This window comes from Trifolium pratense, linkage group LG7, assembly GCF_020283565.1.
Source record: "Trifolium pratense cultivar HEN17-A07 linkage group LG7, ARS_RC_1.1, whole genome shotgun sequence".
In the NCBI taxonomy this organism is placed as follows: domain Eukaryota; kingdom Viridiplantae; phylum Streptophyta; class Magnoliopsida; order Fabales; family Fabaceae; genus Trifolium; species Trifolium pratense.
In genome coordinates this window covers 13,763,750-13,789,161 of record NC_060065.1, presented here as the reverse complement: position 1 = coordinate 13,789,161, position 25,412 = coordinate 13,763,750, and the positions used below count along the sequence as shown (strand labels likewise).

Genomic DNA, 25,412 nt, shown 5'->3' with positions numbered 1-25,412 from the left:
TAAAAATTATTTTAATTCTGAACAACTTTTTTTGTTTTTACACATATATAATATTGAATATAACCATATCGTAAAAAGTATTTAACAATGTATTTTAATCAAATGTGTGATTATACTTATCACAATTATTATTTTTAATTTATAAAAATATTTTAATTATGTATTTTAATCGAACCCGTGCAACGCACGGGTTTACCCCTAGTATAAATTACATGAATGTTAGAGACAGTGGCGTCCCTGAGTTTTCGGGGGCTCTGTGCGAAATATGAAAGTGGGCCTTTAATAAAAAAAAAAACGTAACTTTTTTTTATAACCGGTAAAAAAGAACGTAATTAGCAATTAAAACAATCCAAATAGAACAACACATTATCAAACCAAATAGGACAATAAACATTAAAACATTATCATGTTGAAACTAGGAATCTCCGGCTGGAAGGAATCACATGTTTACATAGAATGGGAGTAGGATTTGTGATTAACATTATAGCTAAGCTACTATAGTTTCAGCATTAGTGGAAATTAAAAGAAAATCAGTAGCAAAATTAACACTATTGGTAATTATACTGCATAACTACAGTACGGCTATTGGTAATTAACTAATTATATGGGAACACTATTGGTATCATTACTAGAATAGCAAAATCAACTTTGGGAGAAAAAGAATGATGGGAATTGGGAATTGAGAAACACAATTAAAATAGCAAAATTGTGATTTTACATTGCAAATTTTAGAAACCCTAACTTGTAAAATTTAGTTTTTACCTTTGAGAATAGAAGGAAGGAGGTTAAGTGGTTAACCGACGCCTGGTGATGGTGGCAGGAGGCAGGTCGACGCCGGCCTGGTGGTGAATTAATGGAGGCAGATCGTAGGTTCTGAAAGTGAAAGAACTTGCGAACGCAGAACGCAGAAAGAAGGCAAAAACACATAACGCAAAAAGCTGGCTTCTTCTATTGCTGCTTTTTTTTTTTTTTTGTTAGGAAAACATTGTTGGGTTGGGCCTTTACAACAGTTTCTAACATACATAATTAATTTTTACACCCCCTAACTTACTAATACTACTACCCTATAATTTTTTTTTGAGGCCCTCGATTTTAAGAGACCTTGTGCCACGGCCCATGTCGCACATGGGCCTAGGCCGCCCCTGGTTAGAGATGAGCTCCAAACAGAAAAGTTAGAGATGACCTCCAAACAGACTTGAACTTTAAAGGAAAACAAACAACTATTGAATCATATTTCAACAAAGTGTAATATATTTTTTTTTCAGTTTCTATGAATTATTAATTTATGATTTTCTTGGGACCGAAAATTATAAAGGGATCTCCCAAAAAATTATTATCTTATTATTTTATCGAATTATTCAATTTTTTACACTGGCCCAAGTCGGGACCGGACAAATTTATTTTTTTAGAGAGTTTATTAATTTACCGAGTATTAATTTAAAAAGTTTCTACTGTATTAAACTTTGTTTAAAAACAAAACTATTAAAATACATATAACCACATGTCGATACTTCACTCACATGCAAAGCTGCGTCAATTAATTTTAATGGCCACGAAGAAAATAATCTGCATTTGTATCAGAATACAATAAAATACACAAATAAGAGGTGATTCATTATACATCATGTTAAAGGTATAAAACATATGCAGATGAACACACACATGCACACAATTAATGTATTTATCAATAATATACATGTATAATATCACAAGATATATTAATTGAATAAAAATGGAATGCTCAACATGCACTATTTCACATGATGTGTTAAACTAATCTAGAAAAAGTTGGATTAAAAATACATGGTTTATATCGCATGTAAATGTAATACCACCCTAGGTTATGTGTCTTTATAACACCCTAAAGTATAAAATATAGCTAGTTTTCGATGATTTAAACCATAATTGTAATTAAGCTTCTTAAATGATTTAGTATGATATCAACCTAGAACGTATCATCATTTAACCTCTATATAATCATTAACCAATGACATGGGTGATAACACTTGAATAGAATAATTAACACACTTCTAATGTAATAAAAAGCTTATGATTGAGAACTTAACTATTAACGCAGTAGCATAATCCAAAAATACACACAGGAACATTACTAGGAGAACATTTTTGCCATGGACAATTCACGTCAACTTTACAGAGTTGGAACGCTGTATTGTAAAATAAGGAAAAAAAGAATGTTAATAAAAGGAAAATGAACGATTGTGAATAAGGATTTTTTAAAATAAAAGATAAAAAATTTCTTTTTTAAAACATTAATAAAAGACTTACGAATAGATTCGAACACAACATGAAATGGAAAAAGAAATATGATCATAGTATAAAAAAATTTGTTAATTTTAGTCATGATTTTCTTCCTTCGAATGTAACATATACACGAAAATTGTTCTATCAGTTTATCACGTAATGTTTTACGTTTTGATGATTTTAAAATGTACAAAACTCCAAAGGGTCAATTAAATATTATTTAGCACTCATAAAATGCAATAAATGATTCATATTATTATAGTAATAATTGGATATTTGGATGTCTATTAAGTAAATTGATATGTCATATTTGTCCATTCATCTAAATCAATTGATCTCTTGATCTTAGTTTAGATCTCACATAATTTTTTTTATGGATATGAGAGGCCAACAATCTTATACGGAGGTGATGGTGAAATGTGTAGGAGGGAGAGAAAAAAGAGATAGAGATGAGGTTGAAGAAGGTTGAAAATAGTTCGAGACTCGATTTGTAAATTAACTCGTTGAACTTAGTTCGTGAACTAATTGGCTGAACTTTAGCTGAAAATTAAGTTCATTATTAACTAAATGAATCGGACATGAACAATATATAGTTCGACTCGTTTGGTTCATAAACCAACTCAGTTAGTCAGAGAAAAAAGTATATGTTTTGCTTTAACAAAATAAAAACTAAAAAAAAGTATAACCATAAGATTTGTCATGGTGATGATACAAGAGGAATTAGATTTGGACTCATGATCTTCTAAGTACGTAGCAAAATAAGTCATGTTGATGATAGTCGAATACACCATAGGTATGACATTGACGAACAAAAATATAAATTGGGTTGGGGTAGAAAACAAGGAAATAAATTATCATGATTTTGAATTTATGAATTTCTATATTGAGAATTATCAAATGTATTCGGCCTATATTAATTATCTTGGTCATTGATTTAAATCTTTAGGGTCCGTTTGGTGCACAGGATAAGAGACATGATAGAATAACTGTATCATATCATGTTTTAGTCCAGTGTTTAGTGACACGTACAGCAGGATATGATAAGTTAATCTTGTAGTTTATCCTATCATGTCTCTCTAGCTAAAATTCTTATCCTGAATTTGAGCTGGGCTACCAGCAGGATATGATAAAATATTTTTTTTACTGATTTATTCTATAAAATATATTTTAAAATAAAAAAATGAAAATTAATAAAATATAAATAATAAAATAATTTGATAGTAAATTAATAATAAAATAATTAATTTTTAAATATACATTGTGATTTTCTCACAAGGGTAATTTTGTAATTTACATAATCTAAAAAATCAAAATTATACTAAAATTACAATATTTTAAAGTAAACTAATTATTAAAAAATCTTAAAGTATGGATATTAATTTAAATTTTATAAGAAATTAAATATAATTATTTTGCAATGGTATTTTTATTATTTACGTATGGGATATATCATATATTTATTTAGCTTATCTAACATGTATATATCATTGGGTTATTTATTTGATCATGATTCGTATAAAAAATTAAACTTTATTATTTTCTCATGTTTTTTATTTAAAACTATATAAATTTATTGGATTACTTATTTATATTTTTTATTTAAAAAATTCAAAGTATTACAAAATAATTTTAAAAAAATAACAATTGATTTACAAGGGTAATTTTGTCATTTAAATATTTTATATATCTTATCATATTATTATGAGCAAGTATGTATTAAAAACATGATATAATAGTTATCATGTTTGTTATCCTGTGTGCACCAAACACAAGATAGGATAACTGGGGATAACTGTTATCCTGTTGATATCTTATCCTATCCTTATCCTGTTTTATATTTTATCCTATCACTATCCTATCTTGCGCACCAAACGGGTTTAGATTAAATATAATGAATGGTTAAGATTTGGTGTCAAATGAATTTTGACAATTTGGTGTCCATTGATCATAATATATATATAGGATAAAATGACATCAACTAGTTTGACACCAAATGTTACACCTCTCAATAACGTTTTAATCGATATAAATTTTATAAAATCCACCGTTGGATTGAAAGTTTATATCATATAGATCATTTATGTAAAACTTCAGACAAATCCAAAATTATTTGATATGTTATTGAGATACATCAAAATTAACGGTTTGTGTCTTTTTTTATTTGTAGTTAATCTTTATGTGTCGCAATAGCATATCAAATGATTTTGAATTTGTCTTAAATTTTACACAAATGGGTTATATGATATAAACTTTCAATCCAACAGTGGATTTAATAAAATTTATATCGGTTAAAAAGTTATTAAAAGGTGTAACATTTGGTATCAAACTAGTTTGTGTCATTTGATTTTGATTATATATATATATATTTGGAATTATAAATTTTAAAGTGAAAAGTTAAATGGAGATTTAATTTAAAATATCCACGTCAGCAAAGAAGCATGATCATCCGCCAAATTATTAGAAATTGGGCATGTCATAAAACAATCCAGCTCAATGACCATTTTCAAAGTTTTTAGATTTTGCACAAATTAAAATAAAAAAAAAAAATTACAGGAACCAAAATCAAAACAAGACATATTTGCAACAAACAAAATCATATATAAGCCTTAAATTTTATACATAATTTCAAAACATATATCATAACTCATAAGTTTGAAACTTAAGAACTAATAACAATAAAAGGTCTTGACTACTGCAATATCACATTATTATAGTTGTACAATATATATATATATATATATATATATATATATATATATATATATATATATATATATATATATATATATATATATATATTCTGAAAAATTATTGAACTTTGTTTAAAAAACAAGACTATTAAAATACATATAACCACATGTCAATACTTCATTCACATGCAAAGCTCCGTCGATTAATTTTAATGGCCACGAGGAAAATAATCTGCATTTGTACCAGAGTACTTTAAAATACACAAATAAGAGGTGTTTAATTATACATCATGTTAAAGGTATAAAACATATGCAGATGAACACACACATGCACACAATTATTATATTTACCAATACAACAATATACATGTATAATATATCATGATATATAAAAATTGAATGCTCAACTTGCACTATTTCACATGTTGTGTTAAACTAATTTATAAAAATTTGGATTAAAAATACATGGTTTATATCACATGTAATTGTAACACCACCCTAGGTTATTTGCCTTTATAACACCCTAAAGTATATTCTCCCTTAGTCTCTTTTTATAAAACATAGTTCGACAAAAAACGGATATTAAGAAAATTGATTTTAGTATTAAATTGATTGTCAAATTATATTGATTTTCCATGTTTATCTTTACAATTAATTGTATGTGTCAAACAAAAATGAATTTAATGCTATTCAAAATACTATGTAATGTAAATAAGGGTAAGTTTGAAAAAAATAAATTAATTAGTGTCATTGACAATCGTAAAAGAGTCTTATAAAAAGGGACAATAATGTTTCGATGATTTAAACCATAATTGTAAACTTCTTAAATGATGTATCAACTACCTAGAACGTATCATCATTTAACCTCTATATAATCATTAAGCAATGATATGGGTGATAACACTTGAATAGAATAATTAACACATTTCTAATGCAATAAAAAAATTGAAAGATAGAAGGAATATACATCAAAGTGTAAAAATCGTAAGAGCTGAGTGAAAATGTTATGATTGACGAATTAACTATTACTACCTTGTTTAAAAAAAAAACCTATTACTACCTACGTCCTACAATGAGTAAGTCAGTTGACTGCGTCACACATGTCAATGTATAACTTTGATGATTAATATTTTTAATTGTATAATTGTAAAAAGGGTCATGAAATATGATATTTTAAAAATACTCATCAAGATGGAAATAGGGTCAAGACGAATCCAAAAACATTTTATATGTTAATATTTGTTTTTATTTATCAGTAGAAAAAAATGTTCAAAGCAAGATATGTATAACAATAATAAAGGGAAAACTTCAAATTTGGTGTAGCCTATTTTTCTTCCAAAAATACCCTTCATAACAATTACATCTATGCCATGACAAAAATAATTATAACTTCCCTTCAATTTCTTTTTTTATCTTCCAACCGCTACTTAACAATTTTTTGTAGTTTTCTTTATTTTTTCACAGTTTATGCAAGATGATTCAATGATTATCGATTCAAGTTTTTTCTTTCTTAATACCCATCTCTCACATTCATTCTTAATATTTTATGTTTCTGTTTTTTCTTAAAGGCATGGGTTAAAATTGGAAGAGAGATGTGGTGATGGATAAAGATTTAATTAATAAGTATTATTGGCAAGGATAATTGATGAACATTGATGGATTCTCATGTTAATTCATATTGTTTCATTAATAATGTCTATTCTTTTCTTTTTTTTTCTTATTGTTTGTTAATCAATTTCATTATTAATCTATATTCTTGATTTTAATTCATAGATACCTCAATGGAGTAAACATTGAGAGAAATAAATGGTTGTGTCTCTAAGAAAAATAAATTGAAGAAGAAGAAGAAGAGATACAATAGGAGAAAATATGAAATAATAGGTGCAGATCGATGAGATATATTGTTGGTTCAACAATGGTCAATTTAAATTTAGTTTTTATATATCTATCTATAGGTTTGATAGTTTAGTACATGTTATAGAACACTTTCTTTATTAATTTAAATAAAGAAAGTATGGTTTCTCAGATTCTATATATTCTTTCTTTATTAATGAGTTTGTTTTCAATTATAATTCTATCGAACACTTCAATCAGTTTTTCGTTTCTATCTTTTTTAAAGAAAATGTGTATATTTGGGATGCTTCATTTAATTTGTATCAGTGTTATTACATAATATTGCATTTTTGTACATTTGGTATGGTGGTGATATCATGACCTGTGATATATGCATGGTGCATTATTAGAGAGAGTTCTCATATATGTTTCAATTTAGATCGTGTACGGAACTGTGATTTTTTGGAGGAAAGATGTTGCCATCTTCTATTTGAATTATTTGGGTAATTCTCAAGTTTAAAAATAGGTAATTAGGCTAATTACATGATCAATATGGATGATAAGGTTAAAATAATCTTTTCCTTTATTTTACTTTTACTTTATATGCATTTTTTTTCTTCTTTGATCATGCATTCCAATAACAATACATTTGGTGTGAGAATAAAAAACCATCATCATTTTATCTTTTCCCTTCTTTCTGCAGGTTTTCATCATTCTTTTAAATTGTTTCAAGTTTTCATTTTGAAGACTCTCTTTTTAAAAATTAATTTCATTTGTGCATATTATTTGTGATTACAGGTGGACCAAAACTCCGTAATATATATGGACACTAATTTTGTTCAATTGTGTCAAATATACTATGGTATTTTGAACACCTAAACTCTAAGGGTACGTTGTCGGAGTAGCATATGTCGAGAGTGCAACAAAAGAAAATTCAAATATATTACAGTATTTTAGTTATCATTACTAATTTGTTCAATTGTTTTTTAATTGAAATCAATTGTTTTTTAATTGAAATCAATTGTGTTTGAATTTGTTGATTCATGTCCTCTTGAAGATATGTGAAAGGCAACCCTAAATGTTGAAGGCTACACATGTACTACTAAGGGGAATGCAAATCGGTTGTAATTAATGATTGCCAATGGTCAAAGTACATATACAATTTTATTTGAAACTTCATGTATCTATTATTTATTTATTTTTGAAGCAATAATGTATCTATTAATTTTAAAAGTTCAACTTTGATTATTCTACAATTTTTCCTAAAATCTTAAAGGGTCATGTTAACATGTGCCCTTAGGTTATTTTAAATAGTAATTTTTTTTACAGTAGTAAATTTAAATAGTAATTATATCTTGAACAAAATAATTTTAGACTTCTAATGGGATAAAATACACTTTTTTAACATAAAATTACTATCTATCTATAGTACATTAACAAGTGTATTAAGGACATATATTAAATTTAACCAATATTAAATATTATATGCAGTTCCAAAGGAACATGATATCATCACATAGTGAAAGTTAATGTGGTCATCATGATAAATAAGAGTTCCAGACTAAACGTGACAAAGAAAATACTACAATATAAACATAAAATTGTAAAAATAACACATTAAAAAAAATTAGAAATAGTGTTTTGCTTTTTGTGTACTTTACTACTTTTATTTTTCTTCTGTATTTATTTTTTTTTTGTTTTTTCAAGATTGGTTCATAAATTAAGAATATAAATTTTTTTCTTCTTTTCTGGTGGCTTTGTTTAAGTTCCTCATTGAAGCCAAGAGTCAAGAACAAATACAACAAGGGGATATAAAAAGAATGGTCAAACTGTGATCTTTTTTCTTTTTAGTTTTTCAGTTTTCATTATAGGTAATGTGCTTACAATTTTTAAGAATATAGGATAAAGTGTTTCATTTTTTCAAAAAACGTGGAATAGAAGAGAATATTTGGGAGTTCATATGGCTTGAATGATAGGCTTCCTGATGCGGTACGATGTGGTGGTACACATAATTGAAGATCACACCGCAATTGAAAATGCAGACCACAATTTAAAACCATATATAGTTTATGCTATCAACAACGTTTACTTTGTACTCCTTCTTTAAATAAGAAAAATTGCATGAAGTCATTCTTAAATATAGTAAAATTTATTATTAAATTATTTTTCTTTCATTACAACATTTTCATTCTATAGCAACGCCTAAAAGCCATTGTGTAATGCACCCTCATCGGTATAAAAAAAATGCAAAAAAAAAAAAACGTTGTCATAAGCTATGAGAACGGTTTCAGGATGTGGTGTACTAACGCGTTAGCCTTTCTCAATCGTTTTTGAGACAGAGAGAGTACTTCTAAATCCATCAAGGTGTTTCTTTACCTACTATGTCGATCAATGCACATAAAATACATTTTTTTTATTTAAATGGAACCTAAAAGTACGCATAAATTGAATTGAATAAAAATCACATTTTAATTTATTAAAATCATTGTTTACGGTTTATATATATGTTAGCAAAATAGAAAATATGAACCACACAAACGGGCACGCCGGCACAGTGCCCGTTTGGCCACTAGTATAAATAATGCATATAGTTAAAATGACTTACTCATTTTAAGATGGAGGGAGCAACGCAGTAGCAGAATCCAAAAATGCACACAGGAACATTACTAGGAGAACATTTTTGCCCTGGACAATCCACGTCAACTTTACAGTGTTGGTACGCTGTGTTGTAAAATAAGGAAAAAAAAATGTTAATAAAAGGAAATGAACGATTGTGAATAAGGATTTTTTAAATAAAAGATAAAAAAAAAAAAAAGCTTTTCTAAAGACGTTGATAAAAGACTTACGATTAATAGATTCGAACACAACATGAATTGGGAAAAGAAATATGATCATAATAGAAAAAAGTTTGATAATTTTAGTCATGATTTTCTTCCTTCGAATGTAACATACACGAAAATTGTTCTATCGGTATGTCATGTAGTTTTTTATGTTTTGATCATTTTAAAATATACAAAACACCTAAGGTTCAATTAAATATTATTTAGAACATATAAAAATGCAATAAATCAATCTTATTATTATAGTAATTATTGGATGTCTATTAAGTATATAGATGTGTCATATTTGTCCATTCATCTCAATCAATTGATCTCTTTGATCTTAGTTTCTCACATAAATTTTTTGATGGATATGAGAAGTCAACAATCATATGTGGAGGTTGTTGTAATTGCCTTGAAATCTTAAGAATTAGAAAATCACATAAGCATTGCAGGTGCTGCTTTGGTGTGACACGTAATTGCAGTGGCATGTGACCAGTTGGTCACACTACTTTTGGCGCGGCATGCAGTCCCTTTGGTGCGGCACGCGAGCGCGCAATGCCTATATACAAGCAGACCGCTTTCTAAAGCCAACATACATACTAGAGTTCTAAGAGAATTCTCTTGGGTAAACACTAAGATTGGGCATTGATTCATCACCTTGGGAAAAACGTTTAAATTGAGTCTCTTGGTCACGAGAAGAGATTCGGGGCAAAGGGTAGCATTATGACTAAAGCTAATTCTTGTAATCTCTTTGGAGAATCTTTGTAATTACGTACTTTGTTTGATAGTGGAACGGATAGCTGCTATCTCCTATAGAGTAGGTTGTTTTAGACTGAACTAGGTAAACAATTTTATTGTGTTGTTTATTCATGGCAAGAAAGATGTAAATATCAGTTTTTTATGTTTGGTTTCTTTCTAAACGTTCATTTATGTTAGGTGTAGGGCTGACAATGAACCGAACATAGTTGAAAATAGTTCGATACTTGATTCATAAATTAATTCATTGAACTTGGTTCATAAACTAATTGAGCTGAACTTGAGCTGAAAATTAAGTTTGTTAACTAACTGAGCCGAACACGAACGGTATATAGTTTGACTCGTTTGATCCATGAACCAACTCGATATATACGCGGAATGTTTCAAGTGAGAGAAAGTGTTATAATAAGAGATGAGATGGTCATTTATATCCATTAGATCCAATTTAATGGTTCAAATAAAAAAGGACACATATTGTGAAACATGGACTTCTTTTACCAATAAAAGAATATAACCACGAGCTCAGCTCCTTCCTTATTAGCAGGACTCTTCTTCTACATCTCTTTCTCTAAAAAAAATTCTAGCCAAATCTAAATTATCTTTTGTAGTTTAAAAAAAGACATCAAAATCCCTTATAATAATGGAAAGGGTAAATAGTTTTATACTCTTTGCAAAATATCTCAGTTTTGCATTACTTTATGTAATTTTTTGTTTTTTGGGGATTTCATCTCTGCAATGTGAAGATTTCTTGCCTTTACCCCTGTACAAGTAGACATATGACATGAACAAAATTTTGACGTGACATGACATGTGTAACTAATTTATTTATTTATTGACTGCCATCTCAGTAATTATATATTTTTTATAAAAAAACTGAAAATAAATGTTTTTGACGTGTTCATTATCAAACTATCCCTAATTTCATATTCGTCTTCACCTCCATTTGTTCTTCTTTTCCACTTGAAAAATCCCTAATTTCATCTTCAATTTCGTGTGTTCATTTTCACGAGGATTCTATGCAGCAAATGATGGTTTCTTTACCCGGATTCCAATATTCAATCCTTTGATTCAGTGTTCGATTCTGTCTGTGTTCAATTCTTCGATTATATTTCAGGTTTTATGCAATTCCAATTTATAAGAACCCTAATTCCCAAATTGAAATCGCTACAGAGAAGAATAAAAATTAATTTGATTTCTGCCAAATTGTTGCGGTTTAGGCGATTTCTATTTCTGCCTTCTTGTTCGATTTTTGTTGTCGTTCGTTCTTGTTGTTGTTCAAAGGTAGTGAGAAGAAGAAAGATTAATTGTATCCTAAACTTGTTGTGAAGATTTATGAAATAGAGTTGTTGGTGAAAAATCATTTGATGTAGAAAGGGTAAAAAAATGTTGTTGTTGTTGTGGTGGAAAAATGGTGGTCTTTCTCTTTTTTTTTTTTTTGTGGTGTACATCTGGATATAGATACAAACACTACATATGAAAGTATTCATATCCAATCCGTGTTAGAAATAAGATGGTATCAGAGCCTCTCGACGATCCGTTAGGCCACCTGTTATCAGGTTTCCGCTATCGGGCCACCCACCGTTTATATCCACGCAACAAGCCCAATAGTGTTGGGCGTGAGGGGGTTGTTATCCCATATTTTAGCTCAAGGTAAAATATGTTATAATCTCCAGTTCCACAGACATTTATTGCTGTAAAAACTTGTTGAAATGGCTTTAGGTAGCCTTAGTCTTTAATGTCTTCAAAAACAAGAGAGATTCTCTCTTTTTTCGTTTAAATGAAGGTTAAGGGTAATGTCTTCAAGAACAAGAGAATCCTAATGGAAAAGCTTCATAGCTCGAAACGGAAGAATCCTTCGATGGAAACTAATGAATCGAAGTAGTCAAGAGATATGGACTTGGAGCATTTTTTATCATTTAAGTGTGATTCGACTTCGACGGTTACAACGGTTTAAAGGCCTTGGTTCATTTCAAATGCAGGAGGACGCGTGGCTGAAGTTTAATAGTTTAACGTTAGGGTAGACGTTGCTTAGTTTTCTATAAATAGAAGTATGTATAGTCGAAGTAAGGGTCACAATTCATTTACACAAAATCTCAAACACTCAAAGTATCCATGTTAAGGCGAGAAACGAGTTACTCGAGAAAGATGTATGAATCGGTGAACCTTTACATTTTCTTTGTAACTTTTACATTCTAAATGCAAATTTACTTTTCATAAGTCTTTACTGTTTAAAGTATTTACGAATTGTGCTTTTCATTAGTTCCCTCATTCGAGTGAACTTGCTTTAATTGCATTTGACATATGTTTCAGAAATTAAACATATTGTTCTTTTATAAAATAAGGATGTCTTTAAAGATAAACTTCCAAGTTTCTTTTAACAAAAATGTATGAACAATTGTCCCGAGATTTACTAGTTGATCTCTCAAGCAATTAATTTAAACTAGCGGTTGTTTACCAAAAATCAGTGTAAACAAATTGGCACGCCCAGTGGGACGGGTTGTTTTGTGCAATTTACATTGTTGAAAGAAGTTTATTTTCTAAAAATCCTTTTACAAGTATTAAGACAGTTAGTGTTTATAGTTTGTGTTTTGATTTTGTATGCATTTGAGAAGTGGTAAATCTTTACCAAATTTAACTAGTGTTAAATCTAAATCAAAAATGGTTAGACCACCAAGTAATAATCAAAACAATAACAACAATGTCCCGAATCCTGAAGGACAGCCAACACAAGCGTCAATTAGTAACGCTACTGTCATGGCCCAAGGCTCTGGAACATCTGCTTCGAGCGTTCCTGCAGTCAGTTTTGGGAATATAGGGGTAACAATGCCCTCAACGAGTTCGACTGTATCTGGGTCGATATCTTCGTTAGTATCACATGGTATAGGGGGCAGTCAGCCTGGTGCTGAAGATGTAAGGAGCCCCATTCGATCGTTTTTGCTGAACCAACCAGGATTAGGAATGCCAGACTCTTTGATGGCAGGCTTACATAATTCTAACCCAAATCCTGACAGGAGTACCATGCCTTCCCCAGCAGCCTCTGTTGTGGGAAATAGGACCAGAGATATTGCCTTACAAAATTTAACCAATGTAACTATGATGTCCTTTCGACAACAAATGGACGAGAGTAATCATGAAATGGTTAATACTCTGACTTCACAATTGGGGACTATTTTGAACCCTTTAATCAACAATACAAATAACAATTATCAGTTGCTAGCCCATCAGATGGGGCGGATTGCAGATTTCTTTGGTACTCCTACAATGCCTAACCAAAACCTTCAGCCCATTCGAAACCAAACACAGGTTCATGTGAACAATGAAATTCCAAACAATCAAGTACCACAAGTGGTACAAGAGGAACCGCCGGCTCCAGTGGTGCACCATGTGCCAGAGCCTGAAGTGATTTTGGTTAATCGAAATCAGAATGCTGACGAAGTAATTAGAAATGTGCAAAGAAATAATTTTGCGCAACAAGATAACTTGGCAAATTTAGTCGAAACTATTTTAACTCAAAACGGTTTCAATGTTGGCCTACATAGGCCTAACTTCATTTCTCCATTATCTGAATACGTATTACAAACTGAGTTGCCAAGGGGATGGAAGATCCCCAAATTCACAAAGTTTGCTGGGGACACAACTGAGTCAACAGTGGAACATGTGGCAAGATTTTTTGCCGAAGCAGGAAATTTGGCAGATAATGAAAATTTAAGGTTGAAATATTTCCCAAATTCCCTTACAAAAAATGCGTTCACTTGGTTCACAACTCTCCCCCCCCGTTCGATTCAGCATTGGACTCAATTGGAAAGGGCTTTCCATGAACAGTTTTATATGGGCCAATCTAAGATTAGTTTGAAGGAATTGGCCAGTGTCAGGAGAAAGACACCAGAGTCCATAGATGACTATTTGAATCGATTTAGGCTACTTAAGGCTAGATGCTTTACTCAAGTGCCTGAACATGAGTTAGTCGAAATGGCTGCTGGAGGCCTAGATTATTCAATTCGAAAGAAATTAGATACACAACATCTAAGAGACATGGCACAATTAGCAGATAGGGTAAGACAGGTCGAACGACTTAAGGCTGAAAAGGCAAGATCATCGAAGTTTCAAAAAAGGGAAAAGATTGCTTATGTTGAAACTTTAGATGATGATGATGAGGAATATGTGATAAACTATGGAGACATAGAGGATAATGAAATTAATGTGGCCGAATTAAAACCTGGCCCTCCCTATGTCTGCAAATTACTAAAACCTTCGAATGGAAAAAATCCTGTCGAACCCAAGAATGATAAATTTGTCGCTAAAACTTATTCGTTCGATATAACTAAATGTGATGAAATATTTGATTTGTTGGTTACTGATGGCCAAATTGTTGTTCCAAAGGGATTGAAAGTGCCTCCCCTTGAACAGCAAAAGAAAAGAGGTTTTTGCAAATTTCATAATTTTTTGGGTCATAAAACCTCACAATGTGTTCTTTTCAGGGATCTGGTTCAAAAAGCTTTGAAAGATGGAAGGCTGAAGTTTGGAGAGAAATCCGGACACAAGATGAAAATTGACGAAGATCCACTACAAATATCTGATGCTTCCTATGTGGAACCGGTCGAATGCCTGATGATCGATGCCATGGACTTATCAGGAGGCGCTCAATTAGTTTCTATTCCAGAGAATGAATACTATGAAAAAATGAAAGTAGTATATCCTGGGGCTGAAGAGGAACTGATTGATTTTCTACAAAGGTGCAAGCTTAACAAGTCTGAGGTGATGCTTTGCCCAAGGTGCAGTGCTGTATTCGACAAGAAGGCTACTGAGGGCCTTAACAAGTTTATACCATTCAGAAGAAACAAAGAGAATTGGCCAAACTCAAGGCCAATGAAAAAACAAAACATGGCGCATGCCAAAACAATACATCAAAGGTTGGGCAACCCAAATACTTTTGTGCCATCCAACAAATCACCAATGAACAAATGGGTTCATGGTCATGCATCCAACTTTGTCAGAAATTCTGTTGACAAGGGAAGTTCGAGTCATTCTGTTGATTCGAAGAAGTATGTTTACAGAAACAATTACAAAGGAAAGAATCCCATGACCCGCACACAATGGCGTAGGCATCAGCGCCAACAAAGGCTCTCCCTTCAAGAGGCTCAAAAGACTGAAGACAACAAAGGAAAACAGGTTGTCGAAGTGGCTAGAAGGCCTCTGAAAGAAAGATTGACTCAACCAGAGGATGATCAAAAGGTTGAGAATGAGTTTGAAGGAGAAAACATGGAAGATGAGGATCTCCTTGATTCAGATCCCGAGTTTGATGTGCTGGTGAACGTAGTTTCGATCCTCCCTGCTGAATATGACGTGTGGTCAGAAGTGACTGAAGGGGAGGATGAATTTGATGAGTCTGAATTGGCTTTACACAAGCCAATGTGTTATTATGTAATGAATAATGGCTGTTTAGGGGAGCAGATGGCCAATTTTGAGAGGCCAACTGAGGGAATGAAGAATCATTTGAAACCCCTCTTTATTCAGGCCAAAGTAAACAATGTGGGAGTCAACAAAGTGTTGATTGATGGAGGAGCAGCAGTAAACCTGATGCCAGAATTCATGATTACCAAGATTGGTAAATTCTCCACTGACTTGCACCCTCACAACATCGTTCTTTCGAATTACGAAGGTGAGACTGGTTTCTCGCTGGGGGCAATTCAAGTCGATGTGGCAGTTGGCAGCACTGTTAGGCCAACTTTGTTTTTGGTTGTAGCATCGAAGGCCAATTATAATCTGCTTCTAGGAAGGGAGTGGATACATGGTGTTGGAGCAGTGCCTTCGACTCTCCATCAGAGAGTGAGTATTTGGAGAGATGATGGTGTGGTAGAAAATATCGAAGCTGATCAAAGTTATTTTAGGGCTGAGACACACCACATAACCAAGCATTCATTTGATAAGAAATTGGCGAATATATCGCCATGCACTGAACAGGGATATGCCTATGCCCCTGCTGATAATGTCTACCATTCTGTCAAATTGGATCCAACTCATGGATTCATTTGGGAGAGAGAGGAGATAGACGAAGGTCCGCATGTGGATGAAGGCAAAGTCCGCCCAACTGGGTGGGACCTTGAAGAATACTACGATGACTGAGCCCAATGCTTGGGCCAAGATTTCGGCTTATATGGCCGAAAACAAGATAAAGATGGCTTTAGAAGCCACAATGCTGCAAGAAAATATGGCTATCGAAGCCAAACATTGTGAAAATGGCAAATTATTGCCAATGATTCAAAAAATGGACTGCATCTATGATGAAGAACCATTAGGATTTGAAAAGGATCCTTCCAGTTCCAATCAAAAGATGCAGGCCCAAGACCCTTTGGAGGAAATAGATATTGGAGATGGCTCTATCAAAAGGCCAACGTACATAAGTGCCAATATCCCAAAGGACTTGCGTGATAAACTGGTCGAACTCCTTAAAGAGTTCAAAGATTGTTTTGCTTGGGATTACAATGAAATGCCAGGTTTAGACAGAAATTTGGTCGAACATAGATTACCCATTCGACCAGACAAGAAACCAGTTAAACAATCACCAAGAAGATTCGCACCAGAAATCCTATCTAAGATCAAGGAGGAAATTGAAAGGCTGCTGAGAAGCAAGTTCATCCGGACTGCCAGGTATGTCGAATGGTTAGCAAATATAGTTCCTGTCATTAAGAAAAATGGTTCTCTTAGAATATGTATAGATTTTAGGGACTTAAATAATGCTACCCCTAAAGATGAATATTCGATGCCTGTAGCAGAAATGTTAATAGATTCAGCAGCAGGTTTCGAATATCTTAGCATGTTAGATGGGTATTCTGGATATAACCAAATTTTTATCGCTGAGGAAGATGTGGCAAAAACAGCTTTTCGATGCCCAGGGGCTTTGGGTACCTATGAATGGGTCGTAATGCCATTTGGATTGAAAAATGCTGGAGCCACATACCAAAGAGCAATGAACTCAATTTTCCATGATTTTATAGATACTTTTATGCAAGTATATATTGATGATATTATTGTTAAATCATCATCACAAAATGATCATTTGGTTTGTTTAAAAAAGTCATTCGAAAGAATGAGGAAATATGGATTGAAAATGAATCCATTGAAATGTGCTTTTTGCGTGCATGCAGGAGATTTCCTTGGGTTTGTGGTGCATAAAAAAGGCATTGAGATAAACCAAAACAAGACAAAAGCGATTTTGGAGACTAACCCTCCAACAAATAAAAAGCAACTTCAATCCTTGTTGGGAAAAATCAATTTTCTGAGAAGATTCATTTCGAATCTAAGTGGTAAAGCCCAAGCTTTTTCACCATTGCTTCGACTCAAGAAAGAGGATGTTTTTACTTGGGGGCAGGATCAGCAAGAAGCATTCGATGCAATCAAAAGATATTTGTCTAATCCTCCAACTCTGATGCCACCAATTAGAAATAAGTTTATGAAGTTGTATATTTCAGCATCTGATACCACATTAGGTAGTATGTTAGCCCAAGAGGACGAAAATGGCGAAGAAAAGGCCATTTATTATCTAAGTAGAGTCCTTAATGATGTTGAAACTAGATATAGTAGTATTGAAAAGCTTTGTCTTTGTTTGTACTTTTCTTGTATGAAATTGAAGCATTATATAAAGCCTATTGATGTTTATGTTTATTCTCATTATGATGTTATTAAACATATGTTGCTAAAACCAATTTTACATAGTCGAATTGGGAGATGGGCTTTAGCTCTTTCTGAATATTCACTTTCATACAAGCCTTTGAAAGCAATTAAAGGTCAAATAGTGGCTGATTTCATTGTTGATCATTCAGCAATCGAATCACTTCAAAATTACATTGCTCTAGAACCATGGACTTTATATTTCGATGGGTCTAGACATCAACATGGTACTGGAATAGGTATTTTGATAATTTCCCCACTAAAAATTCCTACTAAGTTCAAATACAGGATTAATGGTATTTGTTCGAACAACGAAGCTGAATATGAGGCTTTGATAGCAGGATTAGAAATACTATTAAGCCTGGGGGCAAAAGACATTAAAATAAAAGGTGATTCAGAACTAGTTTTGAAACAACTGACAAAAGAATACAAATGTATCAAAGAGCATTTGATTCGTTATTTTGTCATAGCAAATGCGTTACTAAAACGTTTCGATTCGATTGACATAGAACATGTTCCTCGAATAGAGAATCAAGAAGCAAATGACTTAGCCCAGATTGCTTCAGGATACAAAGTGTCCAAAGAAAAGCTAGAACAATTAATAGAAATCAAAGAAAAATTGATTGCTAATGAGCCAATGCAATTGGAATTGTCAATACCAAAACTTGAGGGGGCAGAGATGTCACCAGATGACATAAATAATTCTGATAAAGAAATGAATTACGATGAACTCCAAATTTTGGTCATTGACAATTTAATAGATGGTGATTGGAGAAAACCAATTGTAGAATATTTGGAAAATCCAATCGGGAGTGCTCCTCGAAAGATCAAGTATAGGGCATCAAATTATGTGGTCATTGGTAATGAATTGTTTAAAAAGACACTCGAAGGAGTACTGTTGAAATGCCTTAGTGAAAATGAAGCCTACATAGCAATATCTGATGTTCATAGTGGGGCTTGTGGTTCTCACCAATCAGGCCATAAGATGAAATGGCTTTTAATTCGACAAGGCATGTACTGGCCATCTATGTTAAGAGATTGCATAGACTTTGCTAAAGGTTGTCAAGAATGTCAAAAACATGCAGGAATCCAACATGTACCTGCAAGTGAATTACATTCGATAATAAAACCTTGGCCATTTAGAGGTTGGGCATTGGATTTAATTGGTGAAATAAAACCAGCATCATCAAAAAATCAAAAATACATAATAGTTGGTGTTGATTATTTTACCAAATGGATCGAGGCTATACCCCTGCCTAACGTTGATCAAGAAGAAGTTATAAGTTTTATCCAAAACCACATTATTTATAGGTTTGGTATTCCTGAAACCATCACAACTGATCAAGGTTCAGTGTTTACTGGTCGAAAGATGCAAGAATTCGCCAGGCAAACATGGTTTAAACTTTTGACTTCGACACCTTATTATGCACAAGCAAATGGTCAAGTAGAAGCTGCCAATAAAATAATTATTGGATTAATCAGAAAACATATTGCTCAAAAGCCAAGAAATTGGAACAAGACTTTAAATCAAGTCTTATGGGCATGTAGAAATTCCCCTAAAGAATCAACAAATTCTACTCCATTTCGATTAACATATGGTCATGATGCTGTGTTACCAGTAGAAATTTATCTGCAATCTATCAGAATTCAAAGGCAAATGGAGATACCAACTGATCACTATTGGAGTATGATGTTTGATGAATTGGTTGATTTAGACGAAGAAAGGCTAAGAGCGCTTGATACTTTAAGTAGACAAAAAGAAAGAGTGGCAAAGGCCTATAATAAGAAGGTTAAATCAAAAACCTTTGACGTGGGGAATTTAGTTTGGAAAGTTATTTTGCCTATGGATAAAAAAGACAGAGTTTTAGGCAAATGGTCTCCAAATTGGGAAGGACCTTTTAAAATAATACAAGTATTTTCGAATGGTGCGTATGAAATAGAAGAATTGACTTCAGAAAAGCGAACATTGAATATAAATGGTAAGTATTTGAAAAAATATAAACCAACGCTTTTAGAAGTTAATATTAGCACAGAATAAATATTCGAAACGAAATTGAAATGGCATAAACGAAGTAAAGGTGCCATAAAAGGCAATTGTCAAAGGTACAAACCAAAGAGAAATAAAACCAGATAATTGTTCGAGAATTTAAAAACATAAAAAGAAAATCTAAGACAAACACTTGGATTTGAAATCAGCATAATGGTCCTTGATAAGGCCAACTTCGACAGTCTGGATCTTGATTGCATCTTCGAGAGACTTGATCTCTTCTTTGATCACAGTGGCAGCACTGAAATGAGAAATACCTTCCTTCGCAGCTTTGCGGATAGATTCTTGAGTGGTAGCAGCAACAGCCTCTTCAATCTTTGTGCGCTTTGCTTTCTCTTCGAGAATCTTTTTCTCTCGATCAGCAATCTCGGCTCGAAGAGACTCTATCTCTGCCTCCCACTGAGAAATATTGTTGGTACATTCTTGAATCCCAAGGCCTGGTTGCTGAACTTGTGCCTTCATTTGGTCAACTTTCGATTGAGCAGCCATGGCCTTCTCGAATAACGCATCATAAGCAGCCTGTTGACCAACAAGTTTCTGAGAATTGCGTTTTAGGCTTTGCACCGTAGTAGCAAACTGGTCTAAAATCGATTCGAGCTGGATGACTTTCCCCAAGGTTTCGAGATCAGTTTGAGGGTTGTGCAACTTGTTCAAAAAGGATTTATGCTTAAAAGCATTAGCAGGGTGCTCCTCAACTGATGCCAAAATGTCTCCATTGATGAAATCAGTATATAGCTTTGAAATCAGAGAGTCTTGTCGAACAGAGGAATTGATCTCTGAGTCTGAAGCAGTCGAATTGCTGGGTCCACTCGAACTCACAGGATCAGTACTTGTTTTAGAAATCAGGAGTTTCAAAGCAGCCTCAGGATCGTGAATCTGCAAGGAAATGAATTCTTCTTCAGCGAGCCCTAGGCTGGCTGACAATTTCGATGTCGAGGTTTCAGGTAGCAATTCTGATCCACCAGCCTCTGCTTCCTTTATGGCTTCAGAATCAAAGTCTTCTTCCTCTGAGGAAGTTTCATCAGCATTGACCTCGACTGTTGGATTTTCGTTCCATTCTTTGAAAGGGGAGGTCTTAGTATCAGTTTCTGCAGATATAGGATGCTCTGGTTGGTCTTGAATAGGCTCTGGTATGATTTTTTCAGAAATAGTGGTTTCACTATCTTTAAAGGTATCACCACTAGACCTGTTCGACATAATGTCCTACAAAGCAGAATCGAATATGAGGGAATATGACTATTTATGATAAATGAGGAAATGCAAGTGATTCAAGTACCTCTGGATTGATGTCTTGTTGGGGCATGTTGTCCGGTTCATTGAGTGTAGCATCAGGCATAGCAAAATCTTCTTGAACTTCAGCTTCAGGGGTAGGCTCTTGTTGTTCATTCGAGATCGAAGGAGTTTTGAGGTTGGTTGCAGAGGGATCACTTGAGGACTTTGACTTTTTATGTTTCTTATCCCGGGTTCGATCCTCTGAACTTTTCTTTCCTTCTTTCTTCTTTTCCTCTTTCCTCTTTGCTTTCCTTTCCTTCTTTTCCTTCTTTTCTTTCATCTTCTTTTCCTTCTCTTCATTAGAAAGATCATCAGAAGTAGTTTCTGGGATATTTGTTTCGATAATCACAGGAGGCTGGCTCCTCTTTCTCTGGAAACTTTGTTCTTCTTCTTCCTGCAAATAGAAGTTGAGATGAGAAACATTCGAATCAATGGATTTGAGTTGGGAGGAACTTTGAAAATAAATTAGAAGAACTCATACCTCTTCTTCGTCACTAACGACTATTGTGTTAGGTTTTGGCTTCTTCGATGGGCCAGTCTCAGCGGAAGGGACGTTGGTTGGTCTTTTACGTGCCTAGAAGAAGTGGGTTAGAAAAGTAAAGATTTAACTTAGAATTTTCAAAGGAAAACAAGTTTCGATTCAGTAAATACCTTAGAAGGCTCTCCGGTCGTTTCAACTGCCTTTGGTGTTATTTGTTCTTTAACTGTCTTAACAGTTTCTGCAGCTTGTTTCTTGGTAACTTGGAAACATAAGCAAAATGTTAAATCGAAACAATATGAGAATATTTGGTAAAAGAGCATATATAAAGACAAGTTACCTGTAGTCTTGACTTGCTGTTCGATTCTCTTTATCTGAGGTCGAGTAAACCCACTCTCCAACCTCGAGATAAGCACCGCATCTCCTAGGTGTTTGCTGTCGAAATAGCGCCTCCACCAGGTGGTAAACTCTTGTGTACAGTAGTAAGAAAGGTTGAAGTCAAATGGCTCGAAGCCATAAACGTTATCACGACTAATCTTCATGTACCTTTCATACAAAGTGGAAGTCACAGTAGTCCCAAGCACGATGTTCTTCTTCCTTATATACATGCTCTTTGGTCGAAGCTGCGAAAAGCCAAACTGTCTAGAGACCAAATTCGGTTGATACCCAATTAATGCATATTCAGAAGATAGGGTACCAATTCGAATAGACAGAATGGTAGGATCTAAGTATGCTGTCCAGGTTTCATTTATTTCCTCCTCAGCATTAGGATTCAACACTGGTATTTCTTTGACGAACCAGGAGGGACCAATGGTTCTCTTCACAAATGGAGCATGCTCAGGCTTGAATTGGTCAATGGCTAAGAAAATTTTCATGTACTTCATGAAAAGCTGTTGAGAGTTTTGTTCGAGGGGATTAGGTTGAAGCCTTATCAAGTGGGTGCCTTCAATTTTCCTTTTAGCTATCGAAGCATGATGTTCAGTGGGAATGAACAAACCAAGTTCCTTTTCAAAGGTGGCATTTAACCACAATTGTAATAGCCACATTGGCCCAGCAGCTTGAAAGCATCCATCTGTAGCGGCTTTCTTCGATTTCGATTTGGCAGGGACTAAACCTTTCAGGTTGTCACAAACTTCCCCAATCGACTCATACAGGGTTGCCAGCAGAAGGCGTCCTAAGGCAAAATGGCATCCTTCATGTATTTGTACAGCCATGGGTATAAATTTCCTAGCGACTTGGAGAGATCGAGAGCAGAATACATAATGAGATAGCCATAGAGTGAGAAAGGCCACATGTTCCTCATCTGAGACTTCTTCATTCTCAGGTCCTGAGTGTTTGAGGATAAAGGCGGAGAAGGCGTTTTCTTTGTAGTTTAAAGTGATGTTATCACTAACATCATCAGGGCTGTAAGTTTTGCCAGTGGGTCTTAACCCTGTGATAGCTGACACATCGAACAGGGTGGGTGTCATCATACCACTTTTGAAGTGAAAGGTGTTGGTAGATTTTTCAAAGAAATGCATCGCAGCAATGAGCATTTCAGGTTGGTATTTGGGCCCTATCCTAGAAAATTGTATTAACTCAAAGATTCCATAATCTTTCCAGAATTTGCCAAAAGATTGTTCTATTCGATCAAGCCAAGTAAGGTAAAGGCTATTTCCGTAATAAGGATGGGATCGAAAGGGTTTATAATTTGTCAGCATATATTCAAAGTTATAGGGTTTGCTGTCAAAGATTCTAGGTTCGCAAGTTTCGAGACATGGAAATATCTCATCTACTTCTCTAGTCAAGTTCATATCATCTGGAATCGGACCACCAAAAGCATAAACATTTTTATCAATAGCGAAGGGAATCATTACCTGACTTTCCCAGATTTCTCGATGTTCTTTACTTCCTTTGGGTTCTGGAACATACTTCGTTCCATCATCAGCAACGGAGAAATCGCTCCATTTTCCAGCGAAAGGGACTTGAAACTTGTTAGATGAAGACGCCATGAGAGTTCTTGGGAAAACGGAAGAAAAGATGTAGATCTGAGATCTTGAAAGATGCGGACTGAAGAAGGTAATCAGAGATCCGGTGAGTTCAGATTTGTTTTGAATCTTTGTTGTTTCAAGATTGGGAGAAAGATTGTGAAGGATTTCTGGAGCGTGAGAAGCTTTTGAAGAAGTTGGAAAAGTTTCAACTGAAGTGACAGAGTTCTATTTATAAGCAATCTTGGATTAAGACAAAATTTAATTAAAAAGGGATAAATGCTGAAAAAGCGCTTTTTGTCTGTTCCGATTCAACTTCTCAGGCTGACGCGTGTCCCACTACTCAAAAAGACGCAGAACGTGACAGTTTTGTAAGAAGTGAAACGGTTATCTTCTTAAATGCCATGACATCATCAAATCGAAATAAAGGGATGGCGTTTAGAAAAGTACTTTGAAAAATGCCAAATTCTTATTTCATTCGAGTCATTCAAATCGAAATAGGCATTTTTGGGGGCAATTTGTTATCCCATATTTTAGCTCAAGGTAAAATATGTTATAATCTCCAGTTCCACAGACATTTATTGCTGTAAAAACTTGTTGAAATGGCTTTAGGTAGCCTTAGTCTTTAATGTCTTCAAAAACAAGAGAGATTCTCTCTTTTTTCGTTTAAATGAAGGTTAAGGGTAATGTCTTCAAGAACAAGAGAATCCTAATGGAAAAGCTTCATAGCTCGAAACGGAAGAATCCTTCGATGGAAACTAATGAATCGAAGTAGTCAAGAGATATGGACTTGGAGCATTTTTTATCATTTAAGTGTGATTCGACTTCGACGGTTACAACGGTTTAAAGGCCTTGGTTCATTTCAAATGCAGGAGGACGCGTGGCTGAAGTTTAATAGTTTAACGTTAGGGTAGACGTTGCTTAGTTTTCTATAAATAGAAGTATGTATAGTCGAAGTAAGGGTCACAATTCATTTACACAAAATCTCAAACACTCAAAGTATCCATGTTAAGGCGAGAAACGAGTTACTCGAGAAAGATGTATGAATCGGTGAACCTTTACATTTTCTTTGTAACTTTTACATTCTAAATGCAAATTTACTTTTCATAAGTCTTTACTGTTTAAAGTATTTACGAATTGTGCTTTTCATTAGTTCCCTCATTCGAGTGAACTTGCTTTAATTGCATTTGACATATGTTTCAGAAATTAAACATATTGTTCTTTTATAAAATAAGGATGTCTTTAAAGATAAACTTCCAAGTTTCTTTTAACAAAAATGTATGAACAATTGTCCCGAGATTTACTAGTTGATCTCTCAAGCAATTAATTTAAACTAGCGGTTGTTTACCAAAAATCAGTGTAAACAGGGGTGTGTTAAGAGTCTCACATCGGTTGAGAGATGGTCTGGCTAAGTGTTTATATACTAGAGGCAAGCCTCACTTTACAAGCCGGTTTTGTAAGGATGAGTTAGGTCCAATATCCATTTTGAATAATCCGTACCACATAGCATCTTTTTAAAGTGTGATTCATCAGCGACAAGAGTTTTAATGTGGCCAAAGAAAAATAGAGTTGAAACTGATGAGCACCGAATGAAGGAACTCAAACATTGAGAGCATT

At 33.5% G+C, this 25,412-nt stretch overlaps 2 protein-coding genes and 2 long non-coding RNA genes across 4 annotated transcripts; 1 reads left to right on the top strand and 3 right to left on the bottom strand.

Moving 5' to 3' along the window:
- Window positions 1-189: 189 nt before the first annotated feature.
- On the bottom strand, window positions 190-2,447 carry LOC123898698. The gene is made up of 3 exons (XR_006805404.1): window positions 2,287-2,447; window positions 2,067-2,165; window positions 190-1,566 (listed from the first exon to the last, which is right to left on the bottom strand). It is a non-coding gene; the product is annotated as an uncharacterized LOC123898698 (long non-coding RNA).
- Window positions 2,448-5,063: 2,616 nt separating this feature from the next.
- LOC123898350 lies at window positions 5,064-9,791 on the bottom strand. Its single transcript, XR_006805304.1, has 3 exons — window positions 9,632-9,791; window positions 9,391-9,506; window positions 5,064-5,203 (listed from the first exon to the last, which is right to left on the bottom strand). It is a non-coding gene; the product is annotated as an uncharacterized LOC123898350 (long non-coding RNA).
- Window positions 9,792-13,153: 3,362 nt separating this feature from the next.
- LOC123895902 lies at window positions 13,154-16,486 on the top strand. The gene has a single exon (XM_045946371.1). The coding sequence runs from the start codon at window positions 13,187-13,189 to the stop codon at window positions 16,484-16,486; it is 3,300 nt and encodes a 1,099-aa protein (XP_045802327.1). The 5' UTR covers window positions 13,154-13,186.
- A 3,416-nt stretch (window positions 16,487-19,902) lies between these two features.
- On the bottom strand, window positions 19,903-25,106 carry LOC123898259. The gene is made up of 5 exons (XM_045949164.1): window positions 22,169-25,106; window positions 22,002-22,090; window positions 21,832-21,924; window positions 21,355-21,744; window positions 19,903-21,281 (listed from the first exon to the last, which is right to left on the bottom strand). Exons 1-5 carry the CDS (start codon window positions 23,817-23,819, stop codon window positions 20,199-20,201), a joined length of 3,306 nt encoding a protein of 1,101 aa, XP_045805120.1. The 5' UTR covers window positions 23,820-25,106; the 3' UTR covers window positions 19,903-20,198.
- Window positions 25,107-25,412: the final 306 nt, after the last annotated feature.

Excerpts from the sequence above, each read along its gene's own strand:
- LOC123895902 (XM_045946371.1), top strand. The coding sequence starts at position 13,187 with ATGCCCTCAACGAGTTCGACTGTATCTGGGTCGATATCTTCGTTAGTA.
- LOC123898259 (XM_045949164.1), bottom strand. The coding sequence starts at position 23,819 with ATGGCGTCTTCATCTAACAAGTTTCAAGTCCCTTTCGCTGGAAAATGG. Across the intron at positions 21,925-22,001 it reads CGACCGGAGAGCCTTCTAAG|GCACGTAAAAGACCAACCAA; the intron begins GTATTTACTGAA and ends CACTTCTTCTAG. Across the intron at positions 21,745-21,831 it reads TCGTTAGTGACGAAGAAGAG|GAAGAAGAAGAACAAAGTTT; the intron begins GTATGAGTTCTT and ends TTCTATTTGCAG.